The 19588-nt window shown below is 42.3% G+C and overlaps 1 protein-coding gene across 1 annotated transcript in view; it reads left to right on the top strand.

Moving 5' to 3' along the window:
- Positions 1 to 2804: 2804 nt before the first annotated feature.
- Positions 2805 to 19588, top strand: part of CPA3 (carboxypeptidase A3) — a gene marked incomplete at both ends in the record, with an annotated part of 29054 nt that continues 12270 nt past the window's right edge. The window contains 8 exon segments of the mRNA XM_079767226.1: positions 2805 to 2820; positions 2823 to 2871; positions 2968 to 3043; positions 5518 to 5639; positions 14963 to 15017; positions 15020 to 15067; positions 16885 to 16986; positions 18000 to 18101. Coding sequence (XP_079623352.1) covers positions 2805 to 2820; positions 2823 to 2871; positions 2968 to 3043; positions 5518 to 5639; positions 14963 to 15017; positions 15020 to 15067; positions 16885 to 16986; positions 18000 to 18101 — 570 coding nt within the window.

Genomic DNA, 19588 nt, shown 5'->3' with positions numbered 1-19588 from the left:
GGGGGTGACCCCGGCCTGCAAGGGAGGGCAGTTGTGGGTGTCAGGCCAGCAGGGGAGGGCAGTTGAGGGGGAACCAGGCCTACCGATGAGAGCAGTTAGGGGCAACCCGGCTGGTAAGGGAGGGCAGTTAAGGGTGACCAGGCCTGCAGGGGAGGACAGTTGGGGGTGACCAGGCCTGCAGGGGAGGGTAGTTAGGGGTGACCAGGCCTGCAGGGGAAGGCAGTTGGGGCCAACCAGGCCGGCAGAGGAGGGAAGTTCGGGGTGACCAGGCTGGCAAAGGAGGGCAGTTAGGAGTTACTGGGCCAGCAGGGGAGGGCACTTGGGGGCGACCAGGCCTGCAGGCGAGATCAGTTAGGGGTGACCGGGCCAGCGGGGGAGGGAAGTTGGGGGCAACCAGGCCTGCAGGGGAGGGCAGATAGGGGCAACCAGGCCAGCAGGGGAGGGCAGATAGGGGCAACCAGGCCAGGAGGGGAGGGCAGTTAAGGGTGATCAGGCCTGCAGGGAAGACAGTTGGGGGTGACCAGGCCTGCAGGGGAGGACAGCTAGGGGCAACCAGGCCTGCAGGGGAGGTCAGTTGGGGTGACCAGGCTGGCAAGGGAAGGCAGTTAGGGGTGACCAGGCCAGCAGGGGAGGGCAGTTAGGGGCAACCAGGCTGGCAGGGAAGGGCAGTTAGGGGCAATCGGGCCAGCAGGGGAGCAGTTAGGCGTCGATCAGGATGGCATGGGAGTGGTTAGGGGGTGATCAGACTGGCAGGCAGAAGCAGTTAGGGGCAATCAGACGGGCAGGCAGGCAAGCGGTTGGGAGCCAGCAGTCCTGGATTGTGTGAGGGATGTCCGACTGCCTGTTTAGGCCCAATCCCACCTCAAGGGGTCCCAGATTGGAGAGGGTGCAGGCTGGGCTGAGGGACACACCCCCATGCACGAATTTCATGCACTGGGCCTCTAGTCCTATATAATAAAGAGGTAATATGCAAATTGACCCTCACGCCCTCACAACATGGCTGCCTATGACCAGGCTGGCAGGGGGATTAGGGAGGGATGACCAAATGACTGAGCAGCAGGCTGCATGGGGTGACCAGGCGGGCAGAGGGGAGGGGGGATGTTGGGGGTGACCCAGCCAGCATGGGGGCAGTTGGGGGCAACCAGGCCAGCGGGGCGGGGCCAGTAAGAAGTGACCAGGCCTGCATGGGGGGCCATTAGGGGCAACCAGGCCAGCAGGGGGGGAAGTTAGGGGCGACCAGGCAGGCAGGCTGGTGAATGATTAGGAGCCAATGGTCCAGGATTGTGAGAGGGATGTCCAACTGCCGGTTTAGGCCTGATCCAGGGGAATCTGGCCTAAACCGGCAGTCAGACATCCCCCAAGGGGACCTGAATTGGAGAGGGTGCAGGTTGGGCTGAAGGTACGCCCCCACCCCTGTGCTTGAATTTCATGCACCAGGCCTCTAGTAGCCATCATAAAATCTAGATGGTGGCCCTGATCAGTTTGGCTCAGTGGATGGAGTGTCAGCCTGTGGACTGAAGGGTCCTGGTTTCGATTCCAGTCAAGGGCATGTACCTTGGTTGTGGGCACATCCCCAGTGGGAGGTGTGCAGGAGGCAGCTGATCGATGTTTCTAACTCTCTATCCCTCTCCCTTCCTCTCTGTAAAAAATCAATAAAAATATATTTAAAAAAATATATAGATGGTGGACACATCAATGTTTTTCAGATTATTTATAATATTTTAGTGTATTCAAAATATTTTATAATTTAAATGTTTTTAATTTAAAAATTTACAATGTAGCTTCAAAAACATATTTTCTTATTAAGGGCCAGATTCACAAATTTGTCACAGGTTTCAAATGCAAATTTAACATAATACCTTCCCTCATTCAATTCAAACATGTGGTAGAGCAGTATTTTAGAGCAAAGAATTGTTTCAAATCCCAGCTCTTTGAACATACAAGCTCTGTTACCTTGGGCAAGTTATTATTATTTTTTTAATATATTTTTTTTTGTTTGAAGTATTACATGTAGTAGTACATCTATCTCCTTTTTTTTGTTCCCCATTGACCTTCCCCCAGCCTCCTCTACCCTCTGTCGCATGCCCTCATCCCACCTCCAACCCCCAGTGTCTTGCGTCCATTTTTGTGCTTATATGTATGCATACAAGTCCTTTGGTTGACCTCTTTCCCCCCCTCCCCAACACTCCCCAGCCTTCCTGCTGTAATTTGACAGTCTGTTCGGTGCTTTACTGCCTCTGTATTTATCTTTTTGTTTATCAGGTTATAATGTTCTTTATTTTCCATAAATGAGTGATATCATGTGGTATTTTTCTTTCATTGCCTGGCTTATTTCATTTAACATAATGCTCTCCAGGTCCATACATTTTGCTGCAAATGGTAAGAATTCCTTCTTTTTTTATAGCAGTGTAGTATTCCATTGTGTAGATGTACCATAGTTTTCTACTCCACTCATCTGCTGATGGGCATTTGGGCTGTTTTCAAATCTTAGCTATGGTGAATCATGCTGCTATGAACATAGGGGTGCATATATCCTTTCTGATTGATGCTCTTGGGCAAGTTATTTGCTAAAAAAGGAATTTGCCTCCCATTCTGTCTGCAAAATGTGCATTCCCTATTGTAAAAGGAATATGAGTCACATGGCATTTACTGTTATGTCCCCACCCTACCTCTCACTCCCCAAGTAGAAAACACGGGGGAGGGGGGTTCATCCACCAGAACCCTAAGAGGAAATCAGCTGCTCCTCCAGATAAGGGCTGAGACACAAAACTGGCAGAGGGCCTGGGAGCAGGCAAAGAGGAACCATGTGCCTCATCCTGCCTTAGGTTTGATCACTACCGCCCTGGCCATTGCTCCTGACCGCTTTGACAGGTAACTCTCATCACCCTGTGCTGTGGTCTCTGTGTGGGAAGAGGATTAAGGAATGGTCTTTGCAGTTCACATATTTCATCTTTTGCTTTCGTGAAGGGAGAAGGTGTTCCGCGTAAAACCCCAGGATGAAAAACAAGCAAACATCCTACAGGACTTGGCCAAAACCAACAAGGTAAAGCATTTAGAGAGATAGTTTATCTTTTCTTTCTGTTCTCTAAAAGTTGCTTCTTTTTTATGTTTAATGTCCAAAGACAAAGGTAAGGGGAAGTGGCAGGCACTACTTGGATAATTCAGACAATTGCCAGTACTTTCTAGGTTTTATTTTTGTTTTTGTTTTCCCCTAGACTACCACTTCCGCTTTTCCTCCAAAAAGCTTTTTTCTGGACAAAACTCCTCCCTGCTAGTGCTTTGCCCACTCTATTGTGCTCACTCCCACCCCAGTCTTCACCCATGGCATCATTTCTGTTACAGTATTATTAACTGATAATAGTAATAAATCAAGATGTGACCCTTCCCTCTCCTATGTCTAAAAGGAAACTCTTAAAGTCAGACCAGTCTTTTACAATATAACAGAATAACATAACCATTCTATCATCCATTCAGCTGCTCCTATACAAAGGCACATGTACCAGCCACCTTGTATACATCATTTCAAATTCTCCAACAGATTTTCTGTGTCTGTATCATAATCTAACCCATTTAAAACAGAAGAATTGAAGTTCAAAGGCAGCAAATTAAATAATCAAGATTACACAGCCGATATAAACCCAGAACCAAATCTGGGATTTATTCTAGTTCCATACACCTTGTCTCCACTTCAAATCAATCAAAAGTTCCACCTACTCTAATTCCCAAATGTTTTTCAAATCCACATTTTTCTCTCCATTCCCCTGACACTGCCAAGTTCATGTTGGCTCTACCTCTTATTATAACAATTTCAATAGCTTCTTAACTAATATTTAGTCTTAGTCCTTTCTCCCACACAACCAGTTCACATGGCAACCTGACTGCTCTCTCTAAAACTTGATGATTGCATTCCTCCAACTGAAGCTTTTTCACAGAGGCAGCCAATTATGGAAAGAGTATGGTCTTCAAAGGTTCCAATCCCAGCTATGTGGCCTTAGACAAGTTACTTAACCTCTCTGTATCTCAATTTCCTTCTTCACCAAAGATTAAGTATACTCATATTTGGGGAGCACTCAGGAGTGGGCCTGGCCATAATAAGCACCAGAGTCCTTCAGAATCTACCAAATGGCCTGCTCCTCCACCACCTTTCTCTAAAAACTCCACGAACACCAAAGACTCACCAACTTTGGCCCTGCACACCTTTGTGCAGAAGGAATGCTTCCTTCTGTCCTTGGCTTATTCTTCAAGACCCAGCTCAGGCGGTCTCCTGCAGGAAGTCTCCTCAGTCCACCCACTCTCATGTCCAGCCTGCGTGCCTCCTGTGCTCCGGGAGCTTCGGTGCTTTTCCCTGGCATTGCTCAGCACGTTGGAAATGCGTATGTCTCTCACAGTGAACTTCTTGCTTATCTTAAATCCTTTGTTAGCCTCCACAATTGTGACATCCAGCTTGTGCCCGGTGCTTAATAAATGCTCAGGAAAGTTCACTAGCCCTGAATGCCTGTTCCACATTACCCTGTTAGGACAGAGAAACTGCTGTATGGTCAGATGGCCCTGCCTAACTCACCTTTAAACTACTACTTCTCTCCTATGTCCAATTCATCTGTAGCTTTTTTATCAAAACAAACCAATAAATATTAGTTAGTTCATAGCAGCCTCATCATTATTAACTGAGAGTTACAGTGGCATTCAACTCAGAAACAGCCAGGTAGACTTACATGTGCCCACAAGCCTGGTGTGATGGGTGCAAATTGGGCATTTCCTTCACATTTCTCATATTTTTGTATTTGAGTATGATTTTAAAGAACAGCAGGAACTAGAATCTTCTCAAAGTTATCTTAATCTGAATGCTATCCATCCAGTCACCAAATTTCTGAAATTCTCAGCCAGAAGAGTCAACAGTTGATAAATGCCTTCATGTCCCAGTTCTCACAGCCATTTCACAATCTGCACAACATCCCCCGATGGATCCTTGTTAGCCTCATTTTCAGGGAAGCAGACTGAAACTCAAAGAGTCGTGGTGATTTGCCCAAGGACATACTGCTAGAAAAATGACAGACTGAACATTATGCCTTCTGTTGGACACAAACCTTCCAAGAATTCCAGAATTTACAGAGACATTGGTTTTAAGGCTTGAGTTGGAAAGGGGAATAGGGAACCATATTCATCTATATTCCTAATTAGAGACAGATGCTAGGGCTAAATCAATTATAAAACAATCCAAATCAAGCCCAAGATGGTGGAAACAAACAAATTAACCAAAAGTTGTTCATTCTTTTTGCATTTATAGATAACATGTCCTGCAAGAGTGACTGGTACAAATGGTTTCTTTCCCACTTTATAATATTCAGCATATCTTAAATATATTTGCAAAAATCTCATAAGTTTATTAAGAGTAGGATCCATACCTTAGTCACATTGAACCCACATTCCTTCATGGTGTATGACACATAGTCATTTATTAATAAATGTGTTGGGTGAGCAAACAAACAATTGTAACTAACATTGAACTCCTCTCCACAGCATGACTTCTGGTATCCAGATGCCACCTATGTGGCTGTTAACATGAGGGTGGATTTCCGAGTTAGTGAAAAGGAATCCCAGTCCATCCAGTTTGTCTTGGATCAAAATAAAATGCAGTATGAGTAAGTCCTATTATTCAATATTCAAATGTGTTAGATATTCAAAGCTTGGGGAGTCTTGAAATTGAAAGGGAAGTTCTATTTTTTAATTGGGGGAAAAAAATGAAAGCTGTATCTACTACATAAAACTTATAGTTACTTCCAAACAGACTATTGAGGCCTGACTATAGAGGTGATGAAATCAAACTTGGCCAATCAACTTGCATCTTATGTTTGCTCTGATCTGCAAGAATGACAATTATCTACCTCTGCCATCTCTAAAAACCAACCCCTAGTGAGGACAGAGTGCATGTGAGCAGGCGTGGGTGGTTTGGCCACACTCATCACCCCAACAGGAAATCACCCAGAGCTTAGATTCTACTGGTAACCGCCAGCACCACATTTTTGTATTTGAATTCTCCTGATACATAAAAAGAGACCCAAATTGTGGCGTTCATCTTTAAATCAGAGATGAGAGAATTAAAATACATAGTAAATAAATAATTTTTATGAAAGAAATTCTTTCTCAGGCAAAGCAAAAGCAATGCAATAGAATAAGACAAATCCAAGAGGAGGGAATTTTTGAATGGCCAAAGATGCCAAAATGAGTCATTGTGGTCCCAGTCATGGGTCATGCACTGCCTGGGCCCTGGGGCAATGAACAAAAAGCGAACCCAGCGATGAATATTACAAATCAACAAAATATAGGAAGCAAAATGTGTTTTTATACTTTCAAACATTTAGTGATTTGAAGTACTAAAGGCCCCAATCTTAACTCCCTCAGTCCTTATCAGCCCTGGAGTCCCCTCACCACTCAAAACACTGCTCAGCATTAGTCCTTTCTCTGGGACCCGCCATTTTATGTTGCTGCTAGCTAACTTAGTGCTGTCACTCAAGAAGCCTCTTCCAGATGAGACAAAGATCCCATCATGCACTGCAGATCAGGATTTCCTGCTGTCATGACAACTTGGTTGCATTGTGATATTGCTACAATATCCTCAATAAATATAAACCCTATTGAAATTAAGGAAAGACATGTAAAACAAGTTGAAGAACATTCTTGTTCTTGGCTTGATGGCTTCAAAAGTAGCAGGCTGTTATTAATCTCTGTCTTTGTTTTTGCTGTTGTTTCCAGAGGGATGTGAAACAGTTGAAGTTAATAAATGGGGAGAACATATTCAAAGTTAATTGATGCCAAAGTTGATTTAATTATTTTAATTAATATATCAATATGTGCTTTTCTATGTTTTTACAAATTGCACCATTAAATTAGAATAGACACATTATAAGTATACCTCCAAGATATCAGGAATCAGTAATGCATTATGAAGTCTCTTCTTATGCTAAGGTTCAGATGACATCTGGATACTTTCATCTAAAAGACATGGCCCTTCCACCCTATATAACTGTAGGTGACTGTGTCTCTTGATTCACTTCACGGCCAGGCTTCTCAAATGTGTGCCTCAGTTACTACACTCCTCACTTTGCTTCGTTGATATAGACCTGATTCAGATTCCTATGATCAGCTCATTCTTACAAAGTATCCAGCCAAGCTATTTAACTGGCCAATTTTGTATAATTTCGTTTGAACAGCAGGGTAAAAATGAAGTAGTGTGTTTTTCTTAATATTTTGGTAATGTAGACAAAAAGCTAGTTGCTTGCCACGAGTGTGGGTAGTGGAATGAATCATTGTGACAGAAGACACCTGGGCAGGTGGCTGACATCTTCCCATTTTATCAAATAGCTCACATTAGTCCTCTCTCCTTTGTTCTTCTATAGGCTTTCTAGCCTGATGCAATTCTGACTTCAAACAGAGGTCTAATTATCTAAATTCAGATCCTCATAAATAGTGTGTTTTTCAATTTGTCTTATGCCAAGATACATCCTTGCTATCCACATCAAGAACCAGAGTGTTAAACTACCTATAAAATTTAGTTTTATCTAATTAGGACATGATTTCTAGTCCAAATTAGCAAGTGTTGTAGGAAAGCCACATAATTAGTCCAAATTAGCAAGTGTTGTAGGAAAGCCACATAATTAGGTAGTTACCTTACTCAGAAATATAAATATGTAAAGTGATTAGTGCAGACAAGAACTATTTAAAATCTCATCTCCAAGTAACAACTATATAGATAATTTTATTTGCATATTAATTATATGTGTTATTTGGAGTCAGTCAGTAAGCGAAGAAAGTTCTAAGAACAGAAACATCTGGTTAGATCCAGGCACCAGTCTGAATAAAACCACATTATGAGACTGGTTTGACACAATGATTTACTTGAACACCCTTCATTAGACAGTGCATATAAACCACTATTTAGTTTAAAGCATCTGTGCATTATTATATTTTAATTTTTGAAAAATTAAATTACTAAGACAGATTTGATTTTAAAGTAGCATGTTTGCTCCCTTTTTATTTACACTTTTACAAAATCATAAAAGGCCAAATTTAAAAAAAACAACAACAAATAATATGTATATACTAACAAACCTGAACAGACTGGTGGAAAAATATCTAAAGGAAAGTACATTCATTCAACTAAGCTTAAAGGGGCAGATACCATATTTGAATTCAGCAGTTAAAAACCCTTGTGTTTTTACTATTTTTTTAATATTTTAGATATTTTTTATTTTAGAGACATTTTAGATTATCTTTTCTTTTATCAAAAGTTAAAAGTAGGATATCTGTTATACTTTCAAAAATTAAAATACATCTTTAAAAAGTTAAAATTAAATGACAAAGAGCTGTTAAAAGGTAATTCAGAAAAACACTATTAATATAACTAGAAGCCCATTGCACGAAGTTTCGTGCAATAGACTTTCCTTCACCTGGCTGCCAGCACCAGTTTTCGTCTGGCCACCCGCCGATCGATTGGAGTGCCTCCCGCCAGCACCAGTTTTCCTCTGGCCACCCGTGGATCGGAGCGCCTCCCGAAGGCTGAGGGCAGGACTCGGGAGGCGCTCCGATGGGGGGTGGCCAGAGGAAAACTGGTGCTGGCGGAAAACTGGTGCCGGCAGCCACGCAATTGGCCACCCCGAGTTCCGCCACCGGCCCCATGGGTCCTCCGGCAGCATCGGCAAGTCCCCGCCCCCCGCTCCTACTGCCAGCCAATCGGCCACCCTGAGTCCCGCCCCCCACGCCTCCAGCAGGCCCAATCGTGGGCGTAGCGGAGTGATGCAATTATCGTATTACCTTTTTATTATGTAGGATAGTAAAAATAAAATGATACAATTAAGTAAAATCTTACTAAGATCCACTTAAGATTGTATGGGAATTGCAAAAGAGATCTATATGAAACTGACACAGCAGTCAACACTTGACATTAATGTCTAATTATCTAATAATTAGAGGCCTGGGGAATGAAATTCTTGCATGGGGGGGGGGGGGGGGGGGGAATGGCGGTGTTTGTCCCTCAGACCAGCCCGCACCCTCTCCAATACAGGACCCCTCGGGGGATGTCTGACTGCCGGTTTAGGATCGGGCCTAAACCAGCAGTCAGACATCCCTCTCACAATCCAAGACTACTGGCTCCTAACCACTCACCGGCCTGGCTAATGCCCCCAAGTGCCCTCCCCTGCCGGCCTGGTCATCCCCACTGCCCTCCCCTGCTTGGCCTGGTCACCCCTAACTGCCTCTGCCTCGGCCCCCACAACCATGGCTTTGTCCAGAGGAAGTCAGACATCCAGAAGATGGCTGATCAACCCAGTCTAATTAGCATATAACCCTTTTATTAGTATAGATGTTCAGTCAGACACAAATTTATATTCCAAGTATATACATGGTCCTATAAAATTAATATTTTAATACAATTAAGTCATTCTAATGTCTCATCCTATTCATTTTCCTTCTGCTCTACATTTTTATATATTATATGCCCAAGAGTAAAACAAGTACTATGTTGATACCTGCTATAAATGTTGATGAGATGTTGGTCACAGTAGAAAGCAGCAGAGTGTGGTCCAGTCCCATTTACACCAGGCATTAGGTATTTAACATGAACAATTTACGTAACTTCTCTCCACCTCACTTTCTTCATCTTTAAAATGGCGTGTCATAGAGCTTTCATGAAAATTTACTGAGACGATAAAATCGCTCTTTGCCTGGTTCCTTTATTCTATTAAATTAAGTAGAGGAAAGACAACTTACATGTGTTTACACAATTGTGAGCACGTGCATACACACATGCACACACACACGAACTATGTTTTCTCCTGTACATACATACCTATGATAAAGTTTAGTTTACAAATTAAGTACCTTAAGAGATGAACAATAACTAATAATAAAATATAATAGTTATAACAATATTCTATAATAAGAATTATGTGAATGTGGTCTCTCTCTCAAAATATCTTAATGTTCTGTATTCACCCTTCTTCTTGTGATGATGTGAAATGATATCATGTCTACGAATAAGATGAAGTAAGGTACTCAGAACAGTGTGCAATTTAAAATATATGAATTGTTTATTTCTGGAATTTTCCATTTAATATTTTTGGACCATAGTTGACCACAGGTAAATGAAACCTTGAAGAACAAAACTATGGATAAGGGGGGACTTCTGTACACTAGCCCACAGTTCTCCATCATTCCTTCTCTGTTCCTCTCTAAAAACAGCAGAAGGAGGGTCCTTGACATGGTCAAGATAGGGTTCATCCTGCCTCTTCTCTGAATTTCTCCTCTATTCCCTAACATTGAGACACATGTTTCCAGGAGAGCTGGCCACTGGGCAAACTTTGCACAACCTCAGTGGACTAAGCAAACTGCCGGTTCAACGGCACTCTCCAGGGATTTATTTTACTCCTTGTAATGAAGGCGTTGTTGTATAATGGTTCACAACTAGAGGTCAGATCTCTAGGTTCAAATCCCACTTCTATATCTTACCAATTGTGAGAACTTTGGAAATCTACCTAACCTGTATAAAATTGGGGGTGATAATGGTACCCTGTTAATAGTGCTGAAGTAAAGATTGAAAGATTAAATGTAAATGCCATACTGAGCAGAGTGCCTGGCACATAAGAAAGACTGGATAAACATTAGCCATTCATATCATTAAATCCTCAGTGATAATTATCATTTCACCTACATTTAGAAATATCTTTAACAAATTAAGCAATTATTGGAGTTCTAAAATAATATTTGAGAGAAGGTAATTGGTTTCATTTGTCTTAGCCTGGCTGCTGGTTATTGGAAGGGCTCATGAAAATAACGTCTGGCCCTAGTGCTTAATTTTCAGCCTTGGGCTTAATGTCCATTCCCTAACAGAAACAGTCTGGCATTGCTCTGGTTCCTCATGGTGCTGCCTTTGTGCAAAGGTCATATTTTAGCTCACACAATTTTGCTGCTGTTATCACAAGAGCTAAATTGATAAGTGTTAAGTCTAAAAATATTCTTTGATACGAGCTTCCTGTTATTAATTAATACTGATTTATGTTACAAATCAACCTTTGGGAACATAAAATGTCTCTTTGGCCTGGTTCCTCTACTTCTATTAATTCAGGTAGAGCAAAAGCCACATGACCTCTTTAGAGCTTAAAATAATTAATTATGTCTGTAGTGACCACCCAAAATGTAATTTCCAACCTTCTCAGGCTTTGTGTGAGTTTTAGTGAAGCATGCCCCATCTGATTCTGAAATTGTCACAATATTTTTCTCAGAAATCCCAGCTTCATCATAAGTCAAAAGCCAAGCAAACAATTAATTACATACAATGTGCATAATAATGTGCTTGTCAGTGCTATTAGTAGGAATCAATGTTCATGAGCAGTATTTGGACTCATGTGCTAAATAAACTCCAATTAGGAGTATACCTCATTTATGTTCTTCCTCCAAACTCAGGTCAGCCAGTCAATCAGCATGAAGAAACTGAAAGTAGAGTGGGTGCTGCAGTGTCACAGTTCATTATCATGAGAAATGGAAGAAATCAGTCAAACAAGTGCATACCATCAAAGACAAAGACTAGTTTAAAGACATGTTAAAATTGTAAAGTAGTTGTCAGTTTTGTGACTCATCTTCACTATTATACTGAAGTTCTGTGGATGCCTATGACATGCCAAGTACATCTCATATTTCACTGAATTTCATCTTCATCACAATCCTGCTTGGTATGTTTGGTACCATCGTAAAAGTAAGTAATCAGAGAGATAGTTAACCTGCCCAAGATCACAACAAGTATTAAGTAGCCAAACTGGGATTGAACACAAGAATGTCTAATCATAGAGCCTCTTCATATTAGATTCCTGCTTCCTTACTTGATAGAATTTATGGAAGTGAAAGAGTATATGATACTGTGCTAAATGACTAGGATAAATGTTCAAAAATAGACAGCATCTTCCTACATAGGACTCATTGCTAATAGGAGAAAAATACATATGTGTTTAATCAACAGAAGCAGAGTAATGTTTTTTTTTAATATATATATTTTTATTGATTTCAGAGAGGGAGAGGAGAAGGAGAGATAGAAACATCAATGATGAGGGAGAATCCGGCTGCCTCCTGCACACCTCACACGGGGGATCGAGCCTGCAACCCAGGCATGAGCCCTGAACAGAAATTAAACCATGACCTCCTGGTTCACAGGTCGACGCTCAACCACTGAGCCATGCCTGCCGGGCAAGTAATGTGGGGTTTTTTTATAGGAAATGAGAAAAGAGATAATCCAAATAAATAAATTGTTCAGATAAGTACAACTTCATAAAATCCTTTATTTTAAATATTTCACAGAAATAGTTCCATTAAAGGCCACACTACCCTACAAAATCGAGGATATTAAATATAGTTTACTTTTGGTTGAGAGATTATCATTATCAAATGTTTATACTGTGCTACAAGAGTGATATTTTCAAGGGCTAAGTTCCCAAAATATGTTGGGTAATTTGGACTTACATCTGACCGCTATGTTTGCTAAGTCCTCTGTCCATGTAATTTCACTTTGCTTTCTTTGCTGTCAGCTATCACCTATTGATGGTATACTTGCTTCCTGCAAGTCATTTTCCCTATTTCCAATGTATTCCTCCTGGTTAAACAAGCTTTTTACAACTAAAATAAGATGAACATTTTGTGAAGGTGCTCGTAAATCTCTTGTGGCTGCAACATAATATTTAGTATATTACAAAATCTAATAATGAATTTTAATTGCAATCATACATCAATGGATGATAATAATTTGGCTATATAGATACTGCCATATTAATCTCAAAATGGCAATCAATATTATATATACGTAATAGTTAAAGACAGATTTCTTGTTAAAACCAGAAACAAAAAATGGAACACCTTCTTTCACCACTATTATTTCCCTTGTTCAGAGAGCTTAGCCAATGCAATAAAGCAAGAAAAAAAAAAGAAATATATATTGGAAAAAAGGAGAAAGTATAATTTTTGCAGAATAACTACACAGAAACCCTGAAGATATAACTAAAATTTATCAGAAATAAAAAGGATAGTTTTTAAACTAATACAGTGGCTGATAAGTAAAACCAAAGCAATATGTATTTTTAATAAATAATAATCAGTTCCTACATTTAGTAGGAAAAGAGTGACTCACAAGACTAATAAAAACATATGAATAAACAAAAAAATACAAAATTTCACTGAAATCTGAAAAATAAAAAGCCTATATTATGCTTCATTATTAATTACTCAAGGCCCAAGGCATCAAATTCATGCAAGGGTAGGTCTTTGCAGCCCCAGATACCTCGCAGCCCTGGCCGCCTCGGCCGCTGCCTCACAGCCCTGGTTGCCTTGGCTGCCTCTCGCCCTTGCAGCCCCGGCTTTGTCCGGAAGGTCGTCTGGAAGGTCATCCGGATGGTTGTTCCGTTGTTCAACCATTTGGTCAATTTGCATATTATGCTTTTATTATTATAGATAAGATTCTTCTCAAACTTATTCATAATTTAATACAATTCTAACCAAAAGCCCATTTTTTTCAATAGTTTCTAAAGTGACTCTGACAAGACATTTATTAAAAATAGGTGAAATTACTAAAAAAATTAGAAACAAAAATGAGACACTTATGAAAATTTAATATTAAAACTATAATTAAATATGGTTTATTGCTTACACAAGAATAGGAAAACAAATCTGTAGAGAAAAATAGAAAATTCCTAAACAGACAAAATATACAAAAATATCTGTGCATATGATGACAGTGGTATTTTTGAAATATAAATATTTAAGTCAGGCAAGTTGGCATTCAAATTCCCAACTCCACCACACACAAATTGTATTTAAACTTTCTGAACAACAATGTCCCCATCTATAAAATGGTGGTGATATAAATAACATAAAATAAAATAATGTGTGTAAAGCAGTACCTGAACCATACTAAATAAATGGATATCCAGGTGAAAATGTTAGGTAGGCAGTTGGATGTGCAAGTCATAGGACAGGTAGGGGAAGAATTTAGGAGAGGTAGGTTCAGGGGGAAAGCCAGAACTGGAGTTACAACTATGGACGACCTTCAGATTGCCATTAAAGTCTTATGATTCAATGAGGTCATAAGTGGATATAAGTCAAGATAGGATAAAATAGATAAGAGAATAGAGACGTAAACCTTCTGGTCCTCAACACTAACCTTCCAGTGATTCTTCCTGCATCTTTTTTCACATTCTCCAAATCAGCCTAGCCATTTTCTACCTCTGTAACCGTAGGCAAGTTATTGAAACACTTTATGCTTCAGCTTTCTCATCTGTAAAATGAGGATAATAATCTCAATGTGGAAATTAAATAAGTTAATGTACGAAAGTTACTTAGAACAATGACTGGCACATGGTAAGAGCTAAGTAAATGCTTATTATTATGGTTACTCAAGTTTCTCAGGACAGTCATTAGATTTGTGCATAAGAATACCCACTTTTGTCTGTGTTGTATGTTGTGAATGTGTGTGCTTTGAAGGAAGATTGTGAGTGACTATAGAGTGGCACTGACCAATAGCAGTATAATGCAAGGCACCTGCACCATTTTAAATACTCTAGTATTTTTTTTTGTTAAAAAAGCAATATTAACAAAATATTTTATTTAATCTAGCATATGCACAATAGTATTTCAACATGTAATGAATATAACATATTAGTGAACTATTTCACATGTACAGCAATATCTATGTTTGGACAAGCCCATTTTAAGTGTTCTATGGTCATGTGTGGCTATAGACTATTATATTGGACAGCACAGCTATAGATAAATGGAAAGATCTGAAGCCAGACACATGACATGTCTAAAGGCTATGGTAAGAGAATAACCTGATCTAAGATAAAGAAAAGGGAAGAGAAATTTTCTGCAAATTAAAGATAAATGTGTTTTTTTCCCTAGTAAATGTGCATTTTATCATTCCTCTGTCAAACAGAATCTTGATTCATGATCTACAAGAAGCGATTGAGAAAGAGTTTAATGTTAAAAAAATAATATCCCAGGCAGGCACAGCTATGCAAAATGCAATGCCTGGATCAAGGTACAGTACAGTGGCTGTGCTTCCAAAAAGAAAAAAGAAAAAGAGTTATCCTCAACATTTGTTGTCACTTACTTTTCTTTTATTCTAATTCCTCAAATTGCTTTTGTTCTTAAGATTGTTGCTTGGCCGGGTCCGGGTGAGGCCGCGGGCCCCTGGATCCGGGTGAGCCTGGCCCCGGGTCCGGGTGAGGCCGCGGGCCCCTGGATCCGGGTGAGCCTGGCCCCCGGGTCCGGGTGAGGCCGCGGGCCCCTGGATCCGGGTGAGCCTGGGTCCCGGGTCCGGGTGAAGCCGCGGGCCCCTGGATCCGGGTGAGCCTGGGTCCCGGGTCCGGGTGAGGCCGCGGGCCCCTGGATCCGGGTGAGGCCGCGGGCCCCTGGATCCGGGTGAGGCCGCGGGCCCCGGGTCCGGGTGAGGCCACGGGCCCCTGGATCCGGGTGAGCCTGGGTCCCGGGTCCGGGTGAGGCCGCGGGCCCCTGGATCCGGGTGAGCCTGGGTCCCGGGTCCGGGTGAGGCCGCGGGCCCCTGGATCCGGGTGAGCCTGGGTCCCGGGTCCGGGTGAGGCCGCGGGCCCCTGGATCCGGGTGAGCCTGGCCCCGGGTCCGGGTGAGGCCGCGGGCCCCTGGATCCGGGTGAGCCTGGCCCCGGGTCCGGGTGAGGCCGCGGGCCCCTGGATCCGGGTGAGCCTGGCCCCGGGTCCGGGTGAGGCCGCGGGCCCCTGGATCCGGGTGAGCCTGGGTCCCGGGTCCGGGTGAGGCCGCGGGCCCCTGGATCCGGGTGAGCCTGGGTCCCGGGTCCGGGTGAGGCCGCGGGCCCCTGGATCCGGGTGAGCCTGGGTCCCGGGTCCGGGTGAGGCCGCGGGCCCCTGGATCCGGGTGAGCCTGGCCCCGGGTCCGGGTGAGGCCGCGGGCCCCTGGATCCGGGTGAGCCTGGGTCCCGGGTCCGGGTGAGGCCACGGGCCCCTGGATCCGGGTGAGCCTGGGTCCCGGGTCCGGGTGAGGCCGCGGGCCCCTGGATCTGGGTGAGCCTGGGTCCCGGGTCCGGGTGAGCCTGGGTCCCGGGTCCGGGTGAGGCCGCGGGCCCCTGGATCCGGGTGAGCCTGGGTCCCGGGTCCGGGTGAGGCCGCGGGCCCCTGGATCCGGGTGAGCCTGGGTCCCGGGTCCGGGTGAGGCCGCGGGCCCCTGGATCCGGGTGAGCCTGGGTCCCGGGTCCGGGTGAGGCCGCGGGCCCCTGGATCCGGGTGAGCCTGGGTCCCGGGTCCGGGTGAAGCCGTGCCCCCCCTGGGTCCGGCCGAGACCAAACCAGAGGGAGTCGGACCTGCATTATCACCATTTGTCCACCATCCAGAGCTGAGGGGTCAGTGCCGACATGTACTCATAAGGAACTGGTGGACATTGATATTGGGTCTCAAAAGAACTGTTGGCCCAGAAAGAAACTCACTACAGACTGATTTTTTGCCTGTCAGCATAACTATTATTGCCCGTCGCACATTCAATTCTTATAAGTACATCTCTAGTGACACATGATTTCGCTCATCTAGGGGAAATGATGAACAACATGGACTGATGAACAAGAACAGAACCAGAAACAAGGAGGCACCGATCGGACTATCGGGCCTCAGAGGGAGGATAGGGGAGGGTGGGGGGAGAAGGGAGAGATCAACCAAAGGTCTTGTGTGCATGCATAAGAGCCTAACCAATGGTTAAGTTCAACAGGGGGTTGGGGCATCCATGGGGAGGGGTGTGGGATGGGAATGGGGGGATGAGGACAAATATGTGACACCTTAATCAATAAAGAAATTTAAAAAAAAAAAAAAAAAGATTGTTGCTTGGACTGAAAAAATGGTGCATAAGCATCCTGACATGGTCTCTCGTATTAAAATTGGAACTACTGTTGAAAATAATCCACTGTATGTTCTCAAGGTAAAAATAATTCAAGAACTACTGATTCTTATTATTGTTGAAAAACATGAATTTTAATGTTACCTTTTGCCACATATAGCTAATTTTGATACAATAAAAAGTTATTTTTTAAGAACATTTAAGCTCTAGACATCCATTCTAAAATAGAAGTAACAGTTGGTTTCAGGTGGAACCAAAAAAGTTCCTGATTAAACCATTTGTCAGATGCAGTGGATAAATGCAGACAAACATCTTACTTATTCTGTATCTTTATTATAAGAGTTTATGATGTCTCTGGTGTATAAAACAGTTTTCTATCCCATTAAAATTCAGTGAAACCGATTACTAAAATATCATGAAGAAAAGATAAATTTAAGAATCATGGAATCATAGGATCCCAGAACAGTGAGTGAGGCATTTCCACCCCATGTTGAAGGGGATTTCCTTCTATAACCGAGCTGATTATTACAGTCAGCTGCTGCTGGATTTTGACGCATCCCTTAATAACGGGGAAGCCCTTCCTTACCCTAAACTCCCATCCATCCATTCTCTCCAACCACACCAAACAAATCTAACCTCTCTTCAAAATGACAGCCCTTCAAACACCCACTTCAAACACAACCACAAAATCTTGTCCACTCCAAGCAAAATATCCCCAGGTTATAAAGACAGAAAAACAAAAGAAAATGACAGAAACAGAAGCAATTTTATAATCTATGTCTCAGACCAAAGGATATTAGCAGTAAAATAAGAAAAACAATAGATTGTGATTTTAAAAAATAACCCTAAAAACAAATCTGACACTAGGGAAGACTTTTGAAAAATACACTATAGAATAAATTATGAATTATGTATAGACATTTACTAGTAAGGATATATGCCATGGTCCTCCCTGAGAACATATGTGCTTACACAGGTACTCACTCAATGGGAGACAGGGGAAAGAATTGCTTTGAGAATGTGAATGAGCTATAGGACAATAAGAGATCAATCTATGAATTCATGCAAAATATCTTGACTTTATTTTTAAATAGATTGGGGAAAAGGATGAAAGAAGAAAGGCTATTTTTATGGACTGTGGCATTCATGCACGAGAATGGATCTCCCCAGCATTCTGCCAGTGGTTCGTCTACCAGGTAAGTGAATGGAACACCCACACAACCCTCCCTTGAATGCCAAGTCTCAGCACCCCACTAAGTGGCAACTCCCCTCAAAACAAGTGCAGTTCCACTGAACTGGACAAGCTTATATTTGGTGCTGCCTGGAAATAAATGCTCCGATTTTACTTAGCATTGGTTTTATAAAATTGACACCTTCCTTCAGACTTCTTAAATTCCAGCTGACAGCTTAAAAAATGAAAAGAAAGTTCTTTTGTTACAAAATGAGAAGTTTTCTTATAGTTAAGTATGGAAAATCTGACACTATTTTAATCCTAGAGGCCTGGTGCACAAAATTCGTGCATTGGGGGGAGGGGGGTTTTCCCTCAGCCTGGCCTGCACCCTCTCACAATCTGGGACTGCTGGTTCCTAACCACTCACCTGCCTGCCTGCCTGATCACTCCTAACCACTCTGCCTGCCTGCCTCATTGCCCCTAACCACTCTGTATTCCTGCCTGATCACCCCTAACCACTCAGCTGCCTGCCTGATAACCCCTAACTGCTCACCTGCCTGCCTGCCTGATTGCCCCTAACCACCTCTGCCTTGGCCCCGCCACCACGGCTGTCCAGTCTAATTAGCATATTACACTTTTATTATTATAGATTACAATCCACAAACATGGCCTTTCTTCAGTAAGCTCAAAGCACAGATCTTTAATTTCTGTTTAGGTGTTTCATTGCCCACACATGCACTTTGCAAACTTAAATTCCCTTCCCAAGGAAAAAATGACTCACTTTTTTAAAAAGTTTGTTATTCCTCTCACTCTATATCTATTGTATTCTGACTCCTACTACATATAACTTTCTCTTTCCACAGCTTATGTAAGCAATATGTGACAGTGGCTTTCTGGGCATGATAGTTTCACTGGGAATGAATCTGCGAGTAGAACTGATTTATTACTGCCCTGTTTTAGCTCTTTCGCTGAGGGCCCGAGCTTCCCTTATGCAACCCATAAAGGAAACCCATCATAAGACTATAAGATATCTCCTGGCACCAGTATAGCTGTACCCAGAGAGGTTTTCCAAGAAGGATGACAGAGATTTTAGGTAGCTATAGAAAGTCCAGATACTTAGAGAAATTTCAGTCAGATGTGAGGAAAAATGTTGGTCAATTTCTAAATGCTTGAGTTATCAATAAACATTTTTATTTAATCTTATTATGATTAATTTATGAATCCTCTCCAATATTTACATATTCTTATGTTTACAAACTCAATCCATACGTACATAAGGAATGTGAGGGAACTAATCCATTTAAAATAAGTTGTGCTAATTTTCACTTAGCCTCTATTCTCACTATGAAATGTATCTTGCATGCTACATTTGAAATGCTACAAGTCTCAATAATGAAATGATCCTGTAAAGAATGCTCAGTTCAATTAATTTAATTAGTCTGAATAAATGTCATTTTTCTCTGTCATCTATATGGGTCATTTATTTTTCTGCAGTTTAGGAGAAATATGTTT

Source organism: Cnephaeus nilssonii (genome assembly GCF_951640355.1).
Source record: "Cnephaeus nilssonii genome assembly, chromosome: 3".
NCBI classification, from domain to species: domain Eukaryota; kingdom Metazoa; phylum Chordata; class Mammalia; order Chiroptera; family Vespertilionidae; genus Cnephaeus; species Cnephaeus nilssonii.
Note: the sequence above shows the minus strand (reverse complement) of the source record. Positions and strands in the feature narration are given on the sequence as shown.